At 33.6% G+C, this 19,566-nt stretch overlaps 1 protein-coding gene across 4 annotated transcripts in view; it reads right to left on the bottom strand.

Moving 5' to 3' along the window:
* UACA (uveal autoantigen with coiled-coil domains and ankyrin repeats) overlaps positions 1 to 19,566 on the bottom strand; it is a 109,048-nt gene that overhangs the window by 14,298 nt on the left and 75,184 nt on the right. For all 4 annotated transcript variants that reach the window (XM_081289547.1, XM_081289546.1, XM_081289545.1 and 1 more), the window contains 8 exons: positions 17,517 to 17,698; positions 16,384 to 16,421; positions 13,137 to 13,205; positions 11,816 to 11,923; positions 6,602 to 6,634; positions 6,079 to 6,177; positions 1,334 to 1,370; positions 450 to 502 (listed from right to left, as the gene is read on the bottom strand). In XM_081289547.1, coding sequence (XP_081145673.1) covers positions 450 to 502; positions 1,334 to 1,370; positions 6,079 to 6,177; positions 6,602 to 6,634; positions 11,816 to 11,923; positions 13,137 to 13,205; positions 16,384 to 16,421; positions 17,517 to 17,698 — 619 coding nt within the window. The remainder of the gene's footprint in view (positions 1 to 449; positions 503 to 1,333; positions 1,371 to 6,078; positions 6,178 to 6,601; positions 6,635 to 11,815; positions 11,924 to 13,136; positions 13,206 to 16,383; positions 16,422 to 17,516; positions 17,699 to 19,566) is intronic.

Here is a 19,566-nt window from a genome sequence, read left to right as displayed (position 1 = left end):
TAGTTAAAAAAAAAAAAAAAGCCAATACTCTAACTCTTGGAAGCTTGCTTTACTTAGAGGTGAATTTCCAAAACATAGAATGTATATTTAATTGAAAGGATACATTTCAAAGCCAAAACAATTTATTTCAAAATTAGTCATATCTGTTTTCCCCCTTCCATGGGAAAATGTGAAGCGTTAACTGCTATAATAACAGAGGCTCATTAACAAAGACAATGAAACTGTAATTCAAATCTTGTTTAAGCCAATACTACCACAAACACTCTAGAGGGCACCACAAACAGCAATCTCTGCTTTGATTAAACTCAAGAAAGCAAGATCAACTTTGATAATGAAATCTTTACTTAATGCATGCAGATTTAATAAATATATACATAGGACTGTTTTCTCTTTTTTTAAAGATACAAATATTTTCTTAAAACTTTTTTAAATAAAAGAAACAATATTACCTGTGAATCTGTCATATACATTTGACCTTGTTTAAGAAGCACATCTTCTTTTCCTAAATAAATCCAAATAAATGGAACCTTAAATATCTATACCAAAGTAGGCTAAATATTCATTTAGTATCACTCCCTCACTTATTATCCCATCAAAAGAAGCAGGAAGTACAACAAAATTATTCTTGTTCTAAAATATCTATTTTTCTTATTATTTCTACTAAATATAAAGGAATTATGTAAGGTCTATAGTAAGCTGTTTTTTAGAAATATGAAAGATGGTTAAATAGGCTACGTAATTAGTATAAAATATACAGTCAAAATAAAAATATGTTCTCTGAGATTCATAGGATATGTATTATCATTATACTGAGTGAAGAGTTTAATACTCACTAGGGAAAAAAAATAGATTTCCTAGAGAAAGTGTAAAACTGAAGAGTAAATGAAGTGAAGACTATGTACAGTCCTAAAATAATTAATAAATAAGTAATTATTTATGAAACTTGTAATTACAAAATACTTATCTGAATTGAGATTGATTTCCCCAAATCAAAAAACTGTGTTTGTTTTTATTTCCATGAAAAAGCCAACTATCACAAGAAAAATGTCTACTGATCAAAAAGGCAAATGTGGTAATTCATACAATGTACAATTTAAAACTACAGGTGGCAAAGGAAAACAGGGCCTCAGTGACTCTCAGAGTTTATGGTAGAGGTCATGGCATTCATCTGAACCTCTTCCTATTCTACTTACTGAAGTGTAACACACAGGTGGGTGTAAAAAATTTAACAGCAGGAGTATTATGTACAATCAGACAAATAAATAGGTATAAATATTCTTTTTCGCTTGAACTGGGAGAACCATAATAACAAAGCCAATATTTTTATACTCACGGTTACTGAAATGACTTCCTGATCCTAAATGATCACTCTGAAATCAGAAGCATAAATTAAAACACTTGTGTGAATGCTGCTTCATTTTCTTGAAAGTTCTAGTTTAGCTCTAAATGATCCAGTCATTAAAACCACATTTTTTACATTCCTTTTTTCTCCTGAGTATTATTCTATTTGATCCCACAAAAAGACACAGCACTAACAACAATTAGACAGATCAGCTGGGAATAAACAACTTCACTAAGCATTTAAAAGCAGCTAAGTGTTTCAAGGAAAAACTTTATTGCTCTATAGAAAAAAAAAAAAAAGTGAGCCCCAAACAAACTGAAACAACTTTCAATATCTAGTGTTTGCCCCTGCTTTATCTCAAAAGGAAAGAATTACCCCGTTTGCATCCAGGACTCATTTTACTTTACCACTGTTGGGAGCAGAAACCCTACCTCAGTGACTATGAAATATTAGTGTAATCCCTTCCTTTGGAATTTATAGAATATTGATTACTTTTGAAAGCAAAAGGAGACAGAGAGCAGGAAATGAAACTGTGGCAAAGACCTACACACAAAGGTAGTAATAAACCTGTCAATGTATCAGTTAGGAAAAGGAACACAATAAACACTTCAGATACTTTGAATTAAAATACCCTTGGTTTGCTCCTTTTCCCAAGTAAGGAAAATACAAAGAATCTAATATATAAACTAAAGTATCACACTTCAAGAATAAGTGTATGCAGATGAAGTTCTGGGAGTATTAGTAGCAAAAGCTACACATCAAATTCTTACATTAAGTTACTATGATAAAAGTCTAGAGTTTCATAGCTAAATTAATGCCACCTCCATTAAACCTTAATGCTCTAAATGTGTGAAAAATATCTCTAAGCTTACTTAAGTTCTTCATTCCATGCAATATTTAATATCAGAGTTTGTAAAAACCTAAATAGGCTTGTATGTGGATGTAAGGGATCGAGGTTATGCACACAAGGAGTTAAAAAAAAACCTTAATTTGGTTTTGTTATCTTTATTTCTCAAATGAAAACAAATGCATGGATTATACAATTATACTTATTCTAAAATATTCATATTTCCATGTATTTTTTCTATAAATGTAAGGGAAATACCTTCATATTAAGAATTACACATAACTCACAGCAATGCTATTGGCAGTTTAAGAAGTTTTTAAACATGTGAGATGATACAGTAATGGATATTTAAGTTGTTCCTTGGTGTCCATGAGGATTGGTTCCAGGACCACACAGATGCCAAAATCTATAGATGCTCAAGTCTCTTATAGAAAATGGTACAGTATGTGCATTTGACTTCTATCCATATCTTCCATATAATTTAAATCATCTCTATATTACTTACAATACCTAACACAAGAAAAATGCTATGGAAATAGTTGTTATTTAGGAATATTAACAAGAAAATAGTATGTGTTCAGTAAAGATGCAATTTTAAAAATATTTTCAATCTGCAGTTTATTTAATCCACGGATGCAAAAATCATGAACATGATTGTGGAACCAACCTAGAAGCCCTTCAATAGATGAATGGATTAAAAAAATGTGGCATTTATACACAATGGAGTATTACTCTGCAATAAGAAATGACAAAATCATAGAATTTGGAGGGAAATGGATGGCATTAGAGCAGATTATGCTAAGTGAAGCTAGCCAATCCTTAAAAAACAAATGTCAAATGTCTGCTTTGATATAAGGGGAGTAACCAAGGACAGGGTAGAGACGAAGAGCTGGAGAAGAAGAATAACATTAAACAGGGATGATAGGCGGGAGGGAAAGTGAGAGTTAAGGGAAATTGCATGGCATTGGAAGGTGAGCCTCAGGGTTATACACAATTACATATAAGAGGAAAGGAGGAGTAGGAGGAAAATTATAGAAGTGGAAGAAACGATTTATAGTAGAGGGGATGGAGAGAGAGAAGGGGAGGGGAGGGGAGGGGAGGGGTGAGGGGACAGTGGAGAATGGGATAGACAGCAGAATACATCAGTCACTAGAAAGGCAATTTGTAAATCAATGGAAATGTAACTGATGTGACACAGCAATCTGTATATGGGGTAAAAATGGGAGTTCATAACACACTTGAATCAATCTGTGAAATATGGTATATTAAGAACTATGTAATGTTTTGAACAACCAACAATAAAATAATAAAAAAAAATCATGAACATGAAAGCCTGATTTTATTGAAAGTTTTTATTTTATTTATTTTATTCTTAGATTTTAATGGCTGCTTTCATAAATACTGGGTCACATATAAATAGATCCTGTAATTTTCTTCTTGAAAGTAAAAAAATCATTCCTAGCATGAAAATTAATCAAAATTAATATGTAACAACTAAGGAAACTAGCCCCATTATATTGAAAGAAGGGTTACAAAATGGAATGTACAATATGACTCAAGCTGTTAAATGAGTATGTGAAAAACAAATAATGCACAAAGTACTACAAAGATATTGGTCAGGTACTAAAAGCACAAAGTACTACAAAGATATTGGTCAGGTACTAAAAGCACAAAGATGACAGGTGTCTCTATTTTCTGCTTTTAGTTTGACTATATTTTCTAATTTAAAAATGCACATGGTTTTGTGATAAGAAAAATAAGGTACTTTTCTACAGATTATTATGACCTTATTGAAAGTTACAAACCTGACAAACTAGAGTTTCTCTACAGAAAACAACTTATTCCTGAGACATGCAGAGTAGAAGAAAAGTAAGGTAAAAACAGTACCCAAATTACAGGTGCCAGACTTTGATGATTACTTCAAAGGTCCTGTTTATACACCTGTATTTTCTCATTCAAGCTATTCTAAGTGCAAAACTAGCATGTGATTTAAGATACCTGGGTTCAAGTTTCTGCTCTGCTACTTCCTATTTGTGAAGTCCCTCACTGGGTAAAACCGCTCTGCTCTTCAGCTTCCTCACTTATAAAGTGCAGATAATAATAAAACATATCACACAGGGTTGAGGTGTTCATTAACGCACATACACTGCACAAAGCAGAATATGATTTGTTCCATGAAAATGTTGACTATGACTAGATTTCACAACCTTAAAAAGAAGTCTTCAAATACGACTAGATTTCATAACCTTTCAAATGTGAAAAAGAAATCCCTACAGTTAGATTATTCTTATGTTTTAGCTTATAGAACTGTTTCTGAACACTCTCTAGAATGCAGCCATAAATAAAACACTTTTGTTCTATTTTTAAAAACGTATGAAGGCCTAACTCAGCTGCCTGAGTACACCAGCATTAAGTGCCCACTATAATAATTTCTGCCCACATATACTCTGTGTAATCACAACCCACGTCAAGATACAGAGTATGTACAGCAGCCCAGGAGCTTCTTCATGCACTACTCTGGCCTATAACCCCTTCACCAAAGGGTGGCCTCTATTAAATATCCAACAACACTGATCTGTTTATCTGCTTTTAGATTTCATAGAAATAGAACTGTGCAGTATGTACTCTTTGTGTCAGATTGCTTTCATGCAACGTTACATCTGTGAAAGTCATCCATGCTTTACATTCTTTTTTCATAGCTGCACACATACTTTTTTATTTACAAAGAAAACAATTTACTCTGATGTCCCTCAAAATATGCTGAAACTTAACTTAGGTGATTAAGTCACAAGGGCTTTGCCTTCATGAATGAATTAGTGCCTTATAGAAGAGCTACCAGGAACTAACTTAGCCCCCTTTTTGCCCTTTCACCTTCTGCCAAAGGAGAACACAGTTTCATATACTTCCACCACATGAGGATGCAGCCAGGAGGCCCTCACCAGACAGCAAATGAGGGCACCTTGATCTGGGATTTTCCAGTCTTCATAAATGTGAGAAATAAACTTTTGTTCTTTATAAAGTACCCAGTCTTGGGCACTTTGTTGTAACAAAGTGAATTAAAACACACTTTCAAAGTATCATGGAATTATATTTCCCAGTAAGAATAAGATTCATTCTCAATCAGCCACTTTTTTCAGCAATCCCTAATGATGAATGACATTATACAATATATAATATGGCATTACAGTTAAAAGTTGAAGAGAGGTTCCCCTTAATGTAGCAAGAGCAAGGAATGACAAGAAGCAAGTGTGAGAGAGGCTTTAAGTGCTGGTAACATTCTGTTTCTTGATCTGGATGTGTTTAAATTGAAAATTTATTAGCTTGCACACTTTAAGTGTGTACTTTTAAAATGTCTATTATATTTCAATAAAAGTTAAAAATATGACCTTGAAGAAACTAAAAACTAACTGATTCAACCAATGGTGAGTATATGATGTCAGCTTTATTAATATACCATTCTCACCAAGATGTTCTAATTAGACCATATGCACACAGTTCTTCCTGAGACAACCCTGGTCATACTGCTTTTCATTTATATGATTCTTTATTAATCTTGCCACTATAATCACTGAAAATTTACAGGTAAAAACATGAAGTTTTGAAAAGGTACAAATAAACAACTAAGAAGGTTGGGGAAAAGAATCTGGACTGGAGCTAAGTGTCAACAGCATGCTAGTCAACTGTAATGACCTCACCTAACCGTTACAACTCTCTGAAGAAAGGCAAGATAGTCCTAATTTTTCCAAAGAGGCAAAAAACTCAGAGATTTTAAACAAAATCCTGAGGTCACACTATAACAAAGAGTTATAACCCAAATTCAAGCCTGATGCCAAGCCCCTTACTACTACTACCTACTATGAATTATAGGAAATAAATAAATTTTCTATACCTCAAGATATTTAAATCTATTTTTCAGAGTCTCAATAGTTCTTAAGCTTTCTTCATGTTGCTTTTCTTTAGCTGCCAAGAGGGACTTCAGCTTTTCTCTCTGAAAAGCAAGGAATAAATACAGAGTAAAATCACCCTGTGCATGAAATAGGAATTCCTTTGAGAACTGGAGTTAATGAATTCTCTAACCTGGTGGAATTTATTAGTAGAATTAATAACATAAATATGCTAATAAATCATGCAATATATATAAATATTATAAAAAATTCAAATCTCTGTTATTTAAATCTTAGTATGTTCATCCTTTATAATGTTTAGAATTTTTCATCATGTCATGATAAGTTCCACAGAAAACAATATTCAAAACAATTTTAAGTCACAAATAGGTTTTCCTTTCCCTTTACGCAATAACTAGAAATAGAATCTTGTTTTTCATCTCAATTTAGGACTTAAACCTTTACTACAATATTATCTTCAAATTTACAAAACACTTTATATGTTTAAAATAAAATTTAGCATCCTACCTCACTTTCCAGATCATCAGCAACCATTACTTCCTAAATTTAAGAAAAAGAAATGTATTTTAATTCTTGAAAGTTTATCTCAAAAGATAAGAGAGTGGCAAATATATTTTTAAAAGACTGGTAAATGTCTTTAAGATTGGAGACAAGGATGTGAGAAGAAAATGGTAAGTGCTACCATGTCTGCTGTAGTTCATTCTTCTTACCGACTTCAGAAGCACTTTTTTGATTCAAGTCAAAAGAAACTTCCCAAGTCCTATCTGCTCTTCCTCCTCATATCTTCTGCCTACAACTGCTTCTTCAATCCCCTGGCCTCTACTATAGTTCAATACTTTGCTATTTTCATACACCTAAATTATTGATAATGGCCTTCTTTTTTGGTATGAACTTCCTTATTGTAAAATGTCACATACACACAAATATAAGTCCATTTTCAATACTTTAAGTATTATTTAGAGGACAATAAAGTGAACATCTGTACCACTATCTTTCTATATTTATAGTAAAGGAATGTATATCTTCTATAATTCCAAAGTTCAGGATTAATTTTATATGCTAAATCAAAATTGATAATTTATTTTTCTGTTAAAAGCTACTATGTCATGAGTTGTCCTACGGGAAGTTCTCATGGCAAGGAATGAGGACCCTTTAACAAGCATCACGTCAGTCAGCTTCAGAGCAGATCCTTTAGCCCTTCAGATACTGCAGCTTGGTTGACTGGCTGACTTCAACCTGAGGGACCTGGAGCCAGAACCAACCCTGCTCTTAAAGCTTCTAAGTTTGAGGGTAACATATTACACATAAATAAACACCTAATACACCTTGTGTATATGAAATTATCTTTATTTTATCCTCTTGTTTGATTGAGTATTTGACTGGCGATAGAATTTTAGCATGAAATTTATTTTCTTCAAAATTCTGAAGGTATCCTCTACTGTCTTCCCATTTTCAATGTTACAGTGAGATTCAGAGTCATTTTGATTTCTGATCCTTGAACATGCTACCTGACTCTTTTAGGGAGTGGGGGGAGACAGTTGTTGGTAGGATCTTCTTCGTCCTCAATTCTCTGAAGCTTCACAACAATTGCTAGTTTCATCAACGGTGGGTCCTCTCTATGTGGAAAAGCATGTCTTTCATTTCTGGGAAATTTTCTTTAGTTACCTTTTTGATGATTTTCTCCCTTCTGCTATCTCTTTCTGGAACACCTATTACTTAGATGCTGGACTATGCTCGTCTGTTTTCTAATCTTTCTACTTTTTTCTAGTTGACAAGTCTTTATCTTTTTTCTATACTTGCAGGGTGTTTTCCCAGATTCACTTTTTTTTTTTTAATATCAGAATATTCCCCTTTTAGATGAGATATTTTCTGTGTCACTGAAAATATCAAGAGTAGTCAGTTTTAGGGTTTTGTTTTTTAAAACTTCCTTTCCTGCACAAACCATTTCTTACATTCTCCTGTGTGTTAAATCTCTACCTTCCACAGCTCATAGATATGCAGCACCTTGATTTTTGCTCGTGTTCAAAAGTGAAGACTTAAAGAGCTGACTGAAAGGTCTACGCCTGTGTATGACTAAGGATAGTACTGCAAGACAGTATGATGGGGCCAGCTAGGTAAGGAACCCTTCATTTCAGCATTTTAAAGTGTTTCCTCCTTGGGCTGGAAAGATTCCTTTGAGAAGACTTCCAATCTCCTGCTGGCTGTAAAGGACTCACTTGCAGAGCAACAGGATCTTAGCACTAAGAATGCCAACCATTACTTAACCTAGTGTGTTTCTTACGGTGCACCCACCTTTGGCTACACTTGGTGTCCTCAGTTCAGATATTCTTCTATTGAGAAGAATAAAGAGGAACAGTTAGAACTGAATGAAAAGAGTCAGGTATTTAGGAACCTGTTTTTTTTTTTTTTTAACAGAATTTTAACTACTCATTCAGCTTTCATTCCTAAATCCAGAGATAGCTGACACTACCAACTCCTAAGCTTTTTAGAGGTTATGAATTATAAATCATTCCACTTTCCCCACTGCTGGCCTTAGATTCAAATTTCTCAAGTCTAATAATTTATTGTTCATTAATCTGCTTTCCAGATTCAATATTTTGTTACTATGATATCTGTTCCTATTATACCTGTCCTGAGAGATGCTTTTGAAATGTCCCTTAACTCTCCTTTCAGTGGAGATGTGAATGGAAGAATGTGCATGTATTCTAATTGTTGCCTTAACTAAGAAGTTATCCCAACCAAAGTTAGTATTTAATTTTTATAATGAAAAATTAATCTTACCAATATAATTTATCAATTTCCACACTCATCTGTGTTTCTTATATCCCACTACTTTCCTCTTACTTTATCTTTCTTGATGCAGAAGTACATTCTTTAATGATTATTTTATTGAAGGCCTACGTGTGGCATATTCTCTTAGTCTTCAGAAATCTGAAAATGTCTTCACTCTGCCCTCATTCTTGAATGAGTGCTTGGAAACAAAAGTCTAGGCTGAAGCTCATTTTTGCTAGCATTTTGATGGTATTAATGGTTTTTCTTTTTGTCAATATAAATTACATTGTCTTTCCTTTTTAACCACTTTTAAGATCTTCTCTTTAAATCTAATGGTATATAGTTCTACAATGTAATATTTAGTTGTATCTATATTTTTGTTTCCTCTTGGTACTCAAAGTACACAATCACCTAGTTTCAATTCTTGAAAATTATCAATAATTATCTCCATTTTATTTTAATTGGACTTATCAATTTTTATGTATTTTTTATCTGTGTGCTACATCTGGATGCATACTTTACACTATCTATAAATCAAAACTCAGTCTTTAAGTGTAACCAATCTTTTTTTTTTAATTGGTTGTTCACAACATTACAAAGCTCTTGACATATCATATTTCATACATTAGATTGAAGTGGGTTATGAACTCCCAATTTTACCCCAAATGCAGATTGCAGAATCACGTTGGTTACACATCCACATTTTTACATACTGCCATATTAGTGACTGTTGTATTCTGCTACCTTTCCTATCCCCTACTATCCCCCCTCCCCTTCCCTCACATCTTCTCTCTCTACCCCATCTACTGTAATTCATTTCTCTCCTTGTTAATTTTCCCATTCCCCTCACAACCTCTTATAAGTGTAACCAATCTTGAGTTTAGCCTGTCACAATTTTTATCTCAGTGGCTATCCTCAGGGCAACTAAATCAATGTAGTGGGGAGAGGCAGTAGGAAAGGGGACGCAGAGATGATTCTAAGGTTAGTGCAGATACCAAAACCAGTCAGTAGGGCTCTTAGAATAAAAAAAAAAAAAAAAAAAAAAAAAAAAGGAATGACTAATTTCCAGTTAAGATGATGAATTTGCTTTTGGATACATTCCATTTTAGGAAAATCTAAAAGAGATAGAAATATATTAAAATAATGAGGAAAATTAGAACCAAAAGGACAGATATCCCAATCATGGACTTATTTCCCACTCTTTTTTTTTTCAGTGTAAAAGTTGTATTTTATTGCCATGCTACAAAATGTATGAAGTTGGCACTGATAGGGAGAGATACAGAACAAAGGGTGGGAAGGGACAGAGGGCAAATGATGTTACATATACAACAAGGTTTTATTTAAATTAACAGTGGTTAAGTTTTGCCAAGATTAAAAATGCAAACCAAATTTTAAATGCTGATATGAAACAGCATTAAAATACAATTTGTGCATAGTACAGTATCACTTATGTCTTTTATTAGAGAAATATGGAATGTTTTTAAAAGAAATTAATTATGGGGGTAAAATTCATATTTCATATACAATTTGGCAATGGTAGTCCCACTGTTAGACAATTTTTATAAAAGAAAAAATTAAAAATCTAATAAGCTACCTTTATACAAAGTTGCTATATTTATGCCTTTATTATGCAAATTAGGACATACAATAATCTTACAATATTATACAATGCAAATAAAAACATAACACAAAGTTTGTCCTTTATAAAACGTATATTTTGCATTTACTAATGCAAATGTGGCACACTGGTGACTACTGTACTATTGATACCAGTCTGTTTCCATGCTATATCGACCAATTGTCATAAATTGCAACTATAATAATGCTACAAAAGAAATGTTATACCCCCAAAAAATGAGGAAGTAAGGATGGGGAACAGAGATGTAAAGAACAGGGAAAAGATAGATAGGGTGCTGGTTTGGGCAGAGTATATTGTGGTATGTCATAAAATATTTGTTAATTTTTCAAGCCAAAAACATTTTCTATACATTCTGTAATTTTGTACCGATGCCTTTATTCAAATTTGGCAAACATCAAGGAAAAGGTAATTAGTACCACATACCTCACACATCAGAAATATGAATGAGATGCCAATACATCAGTTACTCCTGAATGATGCCTTTGATAGTGTGTCTATTTCCCAAATATATATATTTATACACACACTACACACTGCACAAAACACTTAGGCATTATGGGTTAGGAACAGCACAGGGGGAAACTGGGAAGTACTTGTCAGTTTGTTAAAATCTTTAACTTGAGGCAAACACCTGATGGCATATTGTTGTAAATTATGAAAACATAAGGCCCCTGTCCCATTTTTAACAGAACATTACTGAGGTACATTTTTATATACTGTGCCACAAAGTTTGGGAAGTTATTTCCCACTCTTAAAATAAAAATATCACACAAGATGGCACCTGTGACAAGTCATACACATGATAAAATATGCATTTAAAGAGTGAAATGATTATCCTGGATTTCATATTTTCTTTAAAAAATAATAGCTTATAGATATTTCTTGCATTTTCAACCTTTACACAATAGATAATATAGATCACTGTTTCTGTGACTTTGTTCATAGTAGCACTCTCTGGAATATCCCTTTGTTCCTTCTTGCTTGCTACAAAATTCAGTCAAAATACCATCTTCTTGCAGAAGTACCACCTTAGAAGCAGCAGCTCACAGCTCTCTCCTTTCTCCTCTGAATGTCCCTCACATGTCCTTACTTATCATCTGGGTTGCATTACTTTATATTTTTACATTAGAAGCTTCAAGGAAAGGGTTTGGCCTCTAGTAAGATACAACTGTCCTCAGGACAATGACTTGATTTTACCTCCTTTAGCATTGTGACCTGAAGTGACAGGCAACTGGTAACAATATCTTATTGATAATTATAGGTACTAAAACAGTTTTCAGATTTTTAAAAATACTGTGCAGATTATTTACCTCATTCAACTGTAATTGTAAACCATTGACTTTATCCAATAGTATCCTTTGTTCTTGCTGAATTTTTCTCAACCGCTCTTTCAAATCTTCATTTTCAATCTCCAGATCCTTAAAAGAGAAAACAGATAAAATTTTTTATAAAATAAATTTAAAAAGCAGTTTGCTATCACAGATAAACATATATATAAAACAGCTTTAAGTACAAATGATATAATTTCAATGACAATGTTACTCAAAATCTAAAAATGAGTAATAAAATTACTGTCCAATGATAATAAATACAAGTATATTAAGGAGAGTAACTAATCAATTTGATTTCAACAAATAAAAAATAAAAGCAACACTTGGAAACAGAATATGGCAGAATATGCCACTTTAACTTTTGCTTAAGAATTCCCAAGTTGCTGGGTACAGTGGTGCACACCTGTAATCCTAGGAGTGCAAGAGGATTTCGAGTTCAAAGACAGCCTCAGGAACTTAGCAAGGCCCTAAGAAACTCAGTGAGACCCTGTCTCTAAATAAGACTTTAAAAAAAAAAAAAACTGGGAGTGGGGGGTGATGTGACTCAGTGGTTAAACTCCTCTGGGTTCAATCCCTGGTACAAAAAAAAAAAAAAAAACTCCAAAGTTTATGAAGCATTCTAATGCTTCTGTTAAACTAATCATTTCACGACTCTGATAAAATATGAAAGGTTCCTACTTAAGTCCACAGTCTACTTTCTCAACACTACCTAGAAACCCAAATAAAATGCTTTTATTATATTGAAAGCAGCTATTTAACTTATAATTTAATGATGTTCCAGTAATAAACTAAGTATGAGGTCTTTCCTCAACATAATCCACTTAATAATTACTCTGGAAAACTTTGACCAACATAAAAAGGCACTGTGTAGTTAGTTTAACAAAATTATTTTTCTTCATAAAAATAAAAAATTTTTAAAGTTTAGATTTTATTTTTTTATATTACCATTACTTTTATTACCGCAATTAATTTTACAACATGAACATAAATGTATGGTTTATAAAAGACATGAAAATCATAAAGAGTTACATAAATTGCTGTTATTTGATTTTCTAGTGTAATCGAAACAATGTATTCTATACTATACTTCTGTTATATACTTGAGTTACTTAATACAGACTCAAACACTCATAACAAAAGTCAATTTTTGAAGAAGAGTAAGAAAATATCCCAACCACAACAAACTTCCTTGCCTTTCCCCATTCATTTCACCTGTGTCTCTGTTCTCACTTCCCCCATCCCACTATATACAACACTGAAATTCTTTTAAAAGTAAGATATTAATTTTTTTTCTTTGTACCTGAATGTTTTGATGCTCCCTCTGATTTGACTTTATGTTTATTTCATCTTGCATGTGTGTCAAATTTCGCTTGGGTAAAACATTAAGAAAAGACAAATTAACAAGTATAAGAATATGGAACAGTAATATTTTCCTCAATAGTCAATAAACCCAACCAGTGACTTTCAGTTCATTCAACATTAAATTTTACTGTGTATAACACAAGATGGCAGTATTTCCACTTAAAAACCCCTAAATGGAAAGCATCTTTAAGGATAGAGGCTTTAAATAAATCAAAGTATAATTTAAAACACTACCAATTTTTTAAACTTATTAAGGATTTATTTTAACTAAACTCACAAAATTTAAAAAGGAAAATTTTTTACTAGACACAATATGAATGTTGTGCTATAAAACATCATATACCACTTCATAGGAAGAATTTAGTTTTTAAAAAATGGAGGGGAAGGGCTGGGGCTGGGGCTCAGCAGTACAGCGCTCGCCTAGCAAGTGCAAGACACTGGGTTCGATCCTCAGCACCACATAAAAATAAATAAAATAAAGGTATTGTGTCCAACTACAACTAAAAGAAAATTTTTTTTAAAATGGAGAGGAAGAGGAAACCACATTAAGTTTGAAAGACAATATGGAGATTATTTCCTTTTCTGAGGAATGCTAAAACAAAGTATCAAGATGTGGTGTTAAGAAGAGACACTGACTTGGATATAGAAAAGATCTCTAAATAACTCTGTTGGGTATATGTTCCATTTTTTAACACTTACAGCTTTGGAACTTTATTCCAGTTTAGAGATTTGCTTTAACAAAAACAGAGCACAATGATTAAGCAAGAGAACAAATAACCTCCTTTTTAAAAAATCCAATTGGTCTTTAAATCTGCATAATAACCAATTTAGAAACATCACTCTTAAAGTTAAAAAAAGACTGCTTTAATTCCTCTAGATAATTTTTCATGTTTTATATTACTTGTTTGTTTAATCAATTTATTCAACTACCATTATAATGAGTTCGGACCTAGAATTCGGGGATAGGTCCCTTTAAAAAGATATTCTGTAGCCACAATTTCCAAAATATGTTTCTAGTTTCATTCATCCTACTAGAGGACTGTTCCTTAAGAGACATTTGACATTTATTAACAGCTCACTTCATCCTATCACTCTTATTTTTTTATTGTTTTTGAGACACGGGTCACTGTGTTGCCCAGACCAATCTCAGATTCTCGAAATCACTGTGTTGCCCAGACTCAGTCAATCCTCCTGCCTGGGACTACAGGTGCCCACTATGGCTCCCAGCTCATCATAGAGCCCTCATTCCCAGCCTTCCTCTCAGAATCCTCACCCATTTCCTCCACTCCTTAACCCACCCCGCTCAGACAAACTAAGTCAACTCCACCCATGAAGACCCAGCTTCCTGACAAGGCCTTCTTAGCAATAAGAAGAGAATGTTCCTTGCCCTTCCAGCTCCAAGAGGCAGTGACCCAGGCACAACTAATGGCTGATATAAGCCTTCCGCAAGCTGTTGGTCTTCAGAAGACATATTTGAAGTCTTTACCACCCCAAGTTCTTCTTAACACAGCACCTGGTTATTTTACCACTCTCTCCTTCTGCCCCCTCCATCGTGTACACAGCACTTCTGCCAACCTGAGCTTCTACTGTCCCACAGGTGGGCGAAACACACTCCCTCATCAAGGATTGGAACTTGCCTCCCCCTCAGCCTGTGAACTTCTCTGGAGCCCCCACTCTCTCCATCTTCATCCTTTAATACTGTTTCCTTCCTAGCATCTGCTCTGATGCAATTGGTCATTTGTTTATTGTTTTTCTCTCTCAATAACCTGGTAGCTGCATGAGGGCAACAACTTGGCACCTGGCAATATCCTGACACTTAGAACAGTTACTGGCACACTGTAGGTGTTTGTTGAACAAACAATTAAGTCTTCCTTTTACAACTATATTGCAGGTTTCTTGATAATAGGGACTGCATGGCTTGTACAAAAACAGATCCTATTTATAGTAGATAGTCTATAAGGATATTCAATAAATACTGGAAACAGGAATTAGGAGTCATTAATCTTACTGCTCCTAGTAGAAAATTAACTCCTTGTATTCACTCAGAAATCCTTACAGTACTGAGCAGAGTACTATTCCCATGTAAATATTCAATAATTCTTTATTTTAAATATCTGTACATTTCAGAACTCATTTTTCTCTTCTGTGGGATGGTTGGTATAAACACAAGAGAATACTTTTTATCTGACTCGACTCCTACTTAAATTATCTGAGAAACAGGGAGAAGGTTGATGAAAAAGAAAGTATCAACAGACATGACCCATGTATGAACATGTTACTTCATTCTGATGGATTGAAAAGAAGAACAAGCTTTAATACAGCTTTCAGACTGAGGTGAGAGGTAGAGATAATGGTGCAGAATGATGAATAGAATTGCTCAGAAGGTACCTGATTACTTTTTCTTCAGGGTTTGGAAGTGCCCAGGTTCCTCTCACTAGAGAAAAGCTGAAAGCCTGGAAGGGAACAGCCAGCAGTAGAGGAAAGCTGCCTACACTAGCTCTGCAGACAGAGTGCTGTCAGCCACCCCACTTCAACTCAAAAAGATGAGAGGAAAACACAAGACATTTACTCAAACCAGGACATAAAACCAGGGTTAAACTGTGATTTGTTAAGTGGTTAGTATAAAGTATGAATTGTTCCATGTGCTATTTTTTAAAGTCCTCAATTGAGTATACATAGAAAAAAGACTTTTAGAAATAGAAAATACTCTATATTAACAGTGGTATTGAAATCACAATAGATAATCAGTTCTTAACTGTTTTCTTCGGTTCTTACTGCACTAAAAGAATTTTCCCAAATCAGTACAGATTGGCTCTGTTGTTGAGAGAGGATAGGGGGAAACTGCCTATGATCTGCCAGGCTAAAATTCATCATTAAATAATTTCAGTGAGGTGTGATATCACCACATACATGGAACTAAATGCCCCAACCAGGAGGCTATTTTTTCCCCACTGGATACATTCATTGTGATTATGATCCATTACCAGGCTAAGTGATATTATCTTAATATAATAGGATCTTATGATCTTAATACTACATTCTACATGGGCATGATAAACTTGGGAGATAGAAAGCATGCACTTCAATTCACAATGAGTTGTGTATAATCATTAACCAGCTTTACTAAGTACTTTACTTAAATTGCACAATACCTACAATTTTTAAAAATTAAAATTAAGATCTACCTGTTGCAGAGATGGTCCTTTCTTCCAAAGTTCTCTCCCTAAAGATTTAAAGAGAGAAAAACAGTGAAACAGCAGAGTATTATGGGTAGATATGCATTTCTTAACTATACCACTCAGTCAATATTAACTAAATAAATCTAAAACTTACTACTTTTTAGTTTTAATTCTTAAATTCATGCTTAAAACAATAAAATAACATTTTTGCTAACCAAATTAACAAAGTTTTTTTTATATGACAATATTTAGATAACTGAAACATCAACTTGTTAAACTATCTCAAAAGCCATAATGTACATATCCTAAAGCCTAGTGATTCAATTTCTAGGAACTGATCTCAAGGGAATAATAAATAAACATATGCCCAAAACACATAAGGACAAACCAGTGAAAAAACAGATATAACTTAGATACCACCAACAGAAAATTGTCTTAATTAATTGCCTTAATTTAAGTAAATGGAATCCTATGCATTAATAAAAATTATACTAAAAATATGAGGAAAAAATAGAAAAAAGAAAAAGTCTTCAAAATATGTTACATAAAAAAGTAAGCTACAACTCAGTGTTATAGGTGACCTCAATTTTATAGATAAGGAAAAGACTGGACAACTATGCTTCAAAATATCCACAGAGGCTTCTCAGTGGCAGGATGAGTGTCTAACTTTATTCATTGTGCTCTTCTGCATTTTCCAATTTTTCTTTCATAAATAGAAAAACACTTGGTATAGGCATTTGATATATATAACATTTGAATACTTTATATACATATGTTAAAATGTTTTTTTTTCTTTAAAATTTCCTGAGTATAAAGTTAGGAGCTTCACTACTTATCAAAAATATTAATATATGCAGTTTTTATGTGTCAATTAAAAAATATTAGTAAAATCCTTGAGTTGACTATTCCTCTCAGTTCTTAAATTAGTCCACAGTATATCAGGATTTATTTGATAAACTACACAATAAATGTGACAGACACTGTCCCAAAACAAAGGGGTATGATGTAAGTAAGCAAATCTATGGTACAAAGGGAGGGAAACCAACACTTTATTAAAACTTTATTATTTATTATCTAAGTCTTTAAAAAGCTGCTCTTTCTTAACCTGGACTTTTCTAGTCATAGAGAACTGCTAATACCTTTGCTGGTGTTTTCTGATGCGGTCTTCAGTAAGGTTAGAATGTCCAGATTGTCACCAATTCTTGCGTAGTAAGAACTATCATGGCCAAGGGCATCCAGTAAGCTTACATCAGCACCATTTTTAATTAAGATTTCTACTGCATCTCTGCAACCATACTCACAACCCAGCATGAGAGCCGTTCTAAAAGGAAAGGGGAAGAATAAAAGACCTTGAGGAAAATCCAAGGAAATGTTTCAAAAATATTCAGCTAGAGGCCTCCTTAAAACATCAGTAGTACTTTAAGAGATTATACTCATTACAGATACAGATTTTACTTTATCTGTTTATCTTACATTTTAATTTCATCACATTTATAAAAAAAATTTGCTTTATGTTTGCAGAGCTTAAACCTTATGTTGTCTTATATACTTTAATTACTTGTCAAACTAAACTTGTTTATTCCAGTTCATCAATGTGGTATAAATAATTACCATAAAAAAATCTTCTACAACTAATATTGTCACCCCCTCTGCTCAAACCTTAACTCAGTCTTTTCATAAACTGAACCACATCACACAAACTTCCCAGAGAAATCATTTATCCTCCAAGGGAGGGCTTTCTGTCTTTAAGCTTCATTTAAAACTTGTCTCATTAAATGAACTTTCCTCAACTACTCACACATTAACATAGACCATTCCTTTATTCTGCATGAGAAAGCCATCAGCACTTAAACATTTCACATATGTCAGCAAATAATCATCATGAAATAATACAATTAACTTGTCATGGAAATTTAGAAGGACCCTAAAAATTATTTTGTCAAATTGTTTTTACAAATAGAAGAAGACCTTAGAAGATGGAAAAATATACCCTGTTCATGGATAGGAAGAAGTAACATCATCAAAATGGTGATATTACCCAAAGTTCTCTATAGGTTTAATGCAATGCCAATCAAAATCCCAACAGCATTTCTTGTAGAAATAGATAAAGCAATCATGAAATTCATATGGAAAAATAAAAGACCCATAATAGCAAAAGCAATTCTAAGCAGGAAGTGTGAATCAGGAGGTATAGTGATACCAGATTTCAAACTGTACTACAGAGCAATAGTAACAAAAACAGCATGGTACTGGTACCAAAACAGGTGGGTGGACCAATGGTACAGAATAGAGGACACAGAGACCAATCCACAAAATTACAACTTTCTTATATTTGATAAAGGGGCTAAAAGCAGGCAATGGAGGAAGGATAGCATCTTCAACAAATGGTGCTGGGAAAACGGGAAATCCATATGTAACAAAATGCAGCTGAACCCCTTTCTCTCACCATGCACAAAAGTTAACTCAAAATGGATCAAAGAGCTTGATATCAAATCAGAGACTCTACGTATGATAGAAGAAAAAGTTGGCTCCGATCTACATACTGTGGGGTCGGGCTCCAAATTCCTGAATAGGACACCCATAGCCCAAGAGTTAATAACAAGAATAAACAAATGGGACTTACTTAAACTGAAAAGTTTTTTCTCAGCAAGAGAAACAATAAGAGAGGTAAATAGGGAGCCTACATCCTGGGAACAAATTTTTACCCCTCACACTTCAGATAGAACCCTAATATCCAGAATATACAAAGAACTCAAAAAATTAAACAATAAGATAACAAATAACCCAATCAACAAATGGGCCAAAGACCTGAACAGACACTTCTCAGAGGAGGACATACAATCAATCAACAAGTACATGAAAAAATGCTCACCATCTCTAGCAGTCAGAGAAATGCAAATCAAAACCACCCTAAGATACCATCTCACTCCAGTAAGATTAGCAGCCATTATGAAGGTAAACAACAACAAGGTGCTGGAGAGGATGTGGGGAAAAGGGTACTCTTGTACATTGCTGGTGGGACTGCAAATTGGTGTAGCCAATTTGGAAAGCAGTATGGAGATTCCTGGGAAAGCTGGGAATGGAACCACCATTTGACCCAGCTATTGCCCTTCTTGGACTATTCCCTGAAGACCTTAAAAGAGCGTACTACAGGGATACTGCCACAACGATGTTCATAGCAGCACAATT

Source organism: Spermophilus citellus (assembly GCF_964194105.1).
Source record: "Spermophilus citellus genome assembly, chromosome: 4".
NCBI classification, from domain to species: domain Eukaryota; kingdom Metazoa; phylum Chordata; class Mammalia; order Rodentia; family Sciuridae; genus Spermophilus; species Spermophilus citellus.
This window is presented reverse-complemented; position numbering and strand designations above follow the sequence as displayed.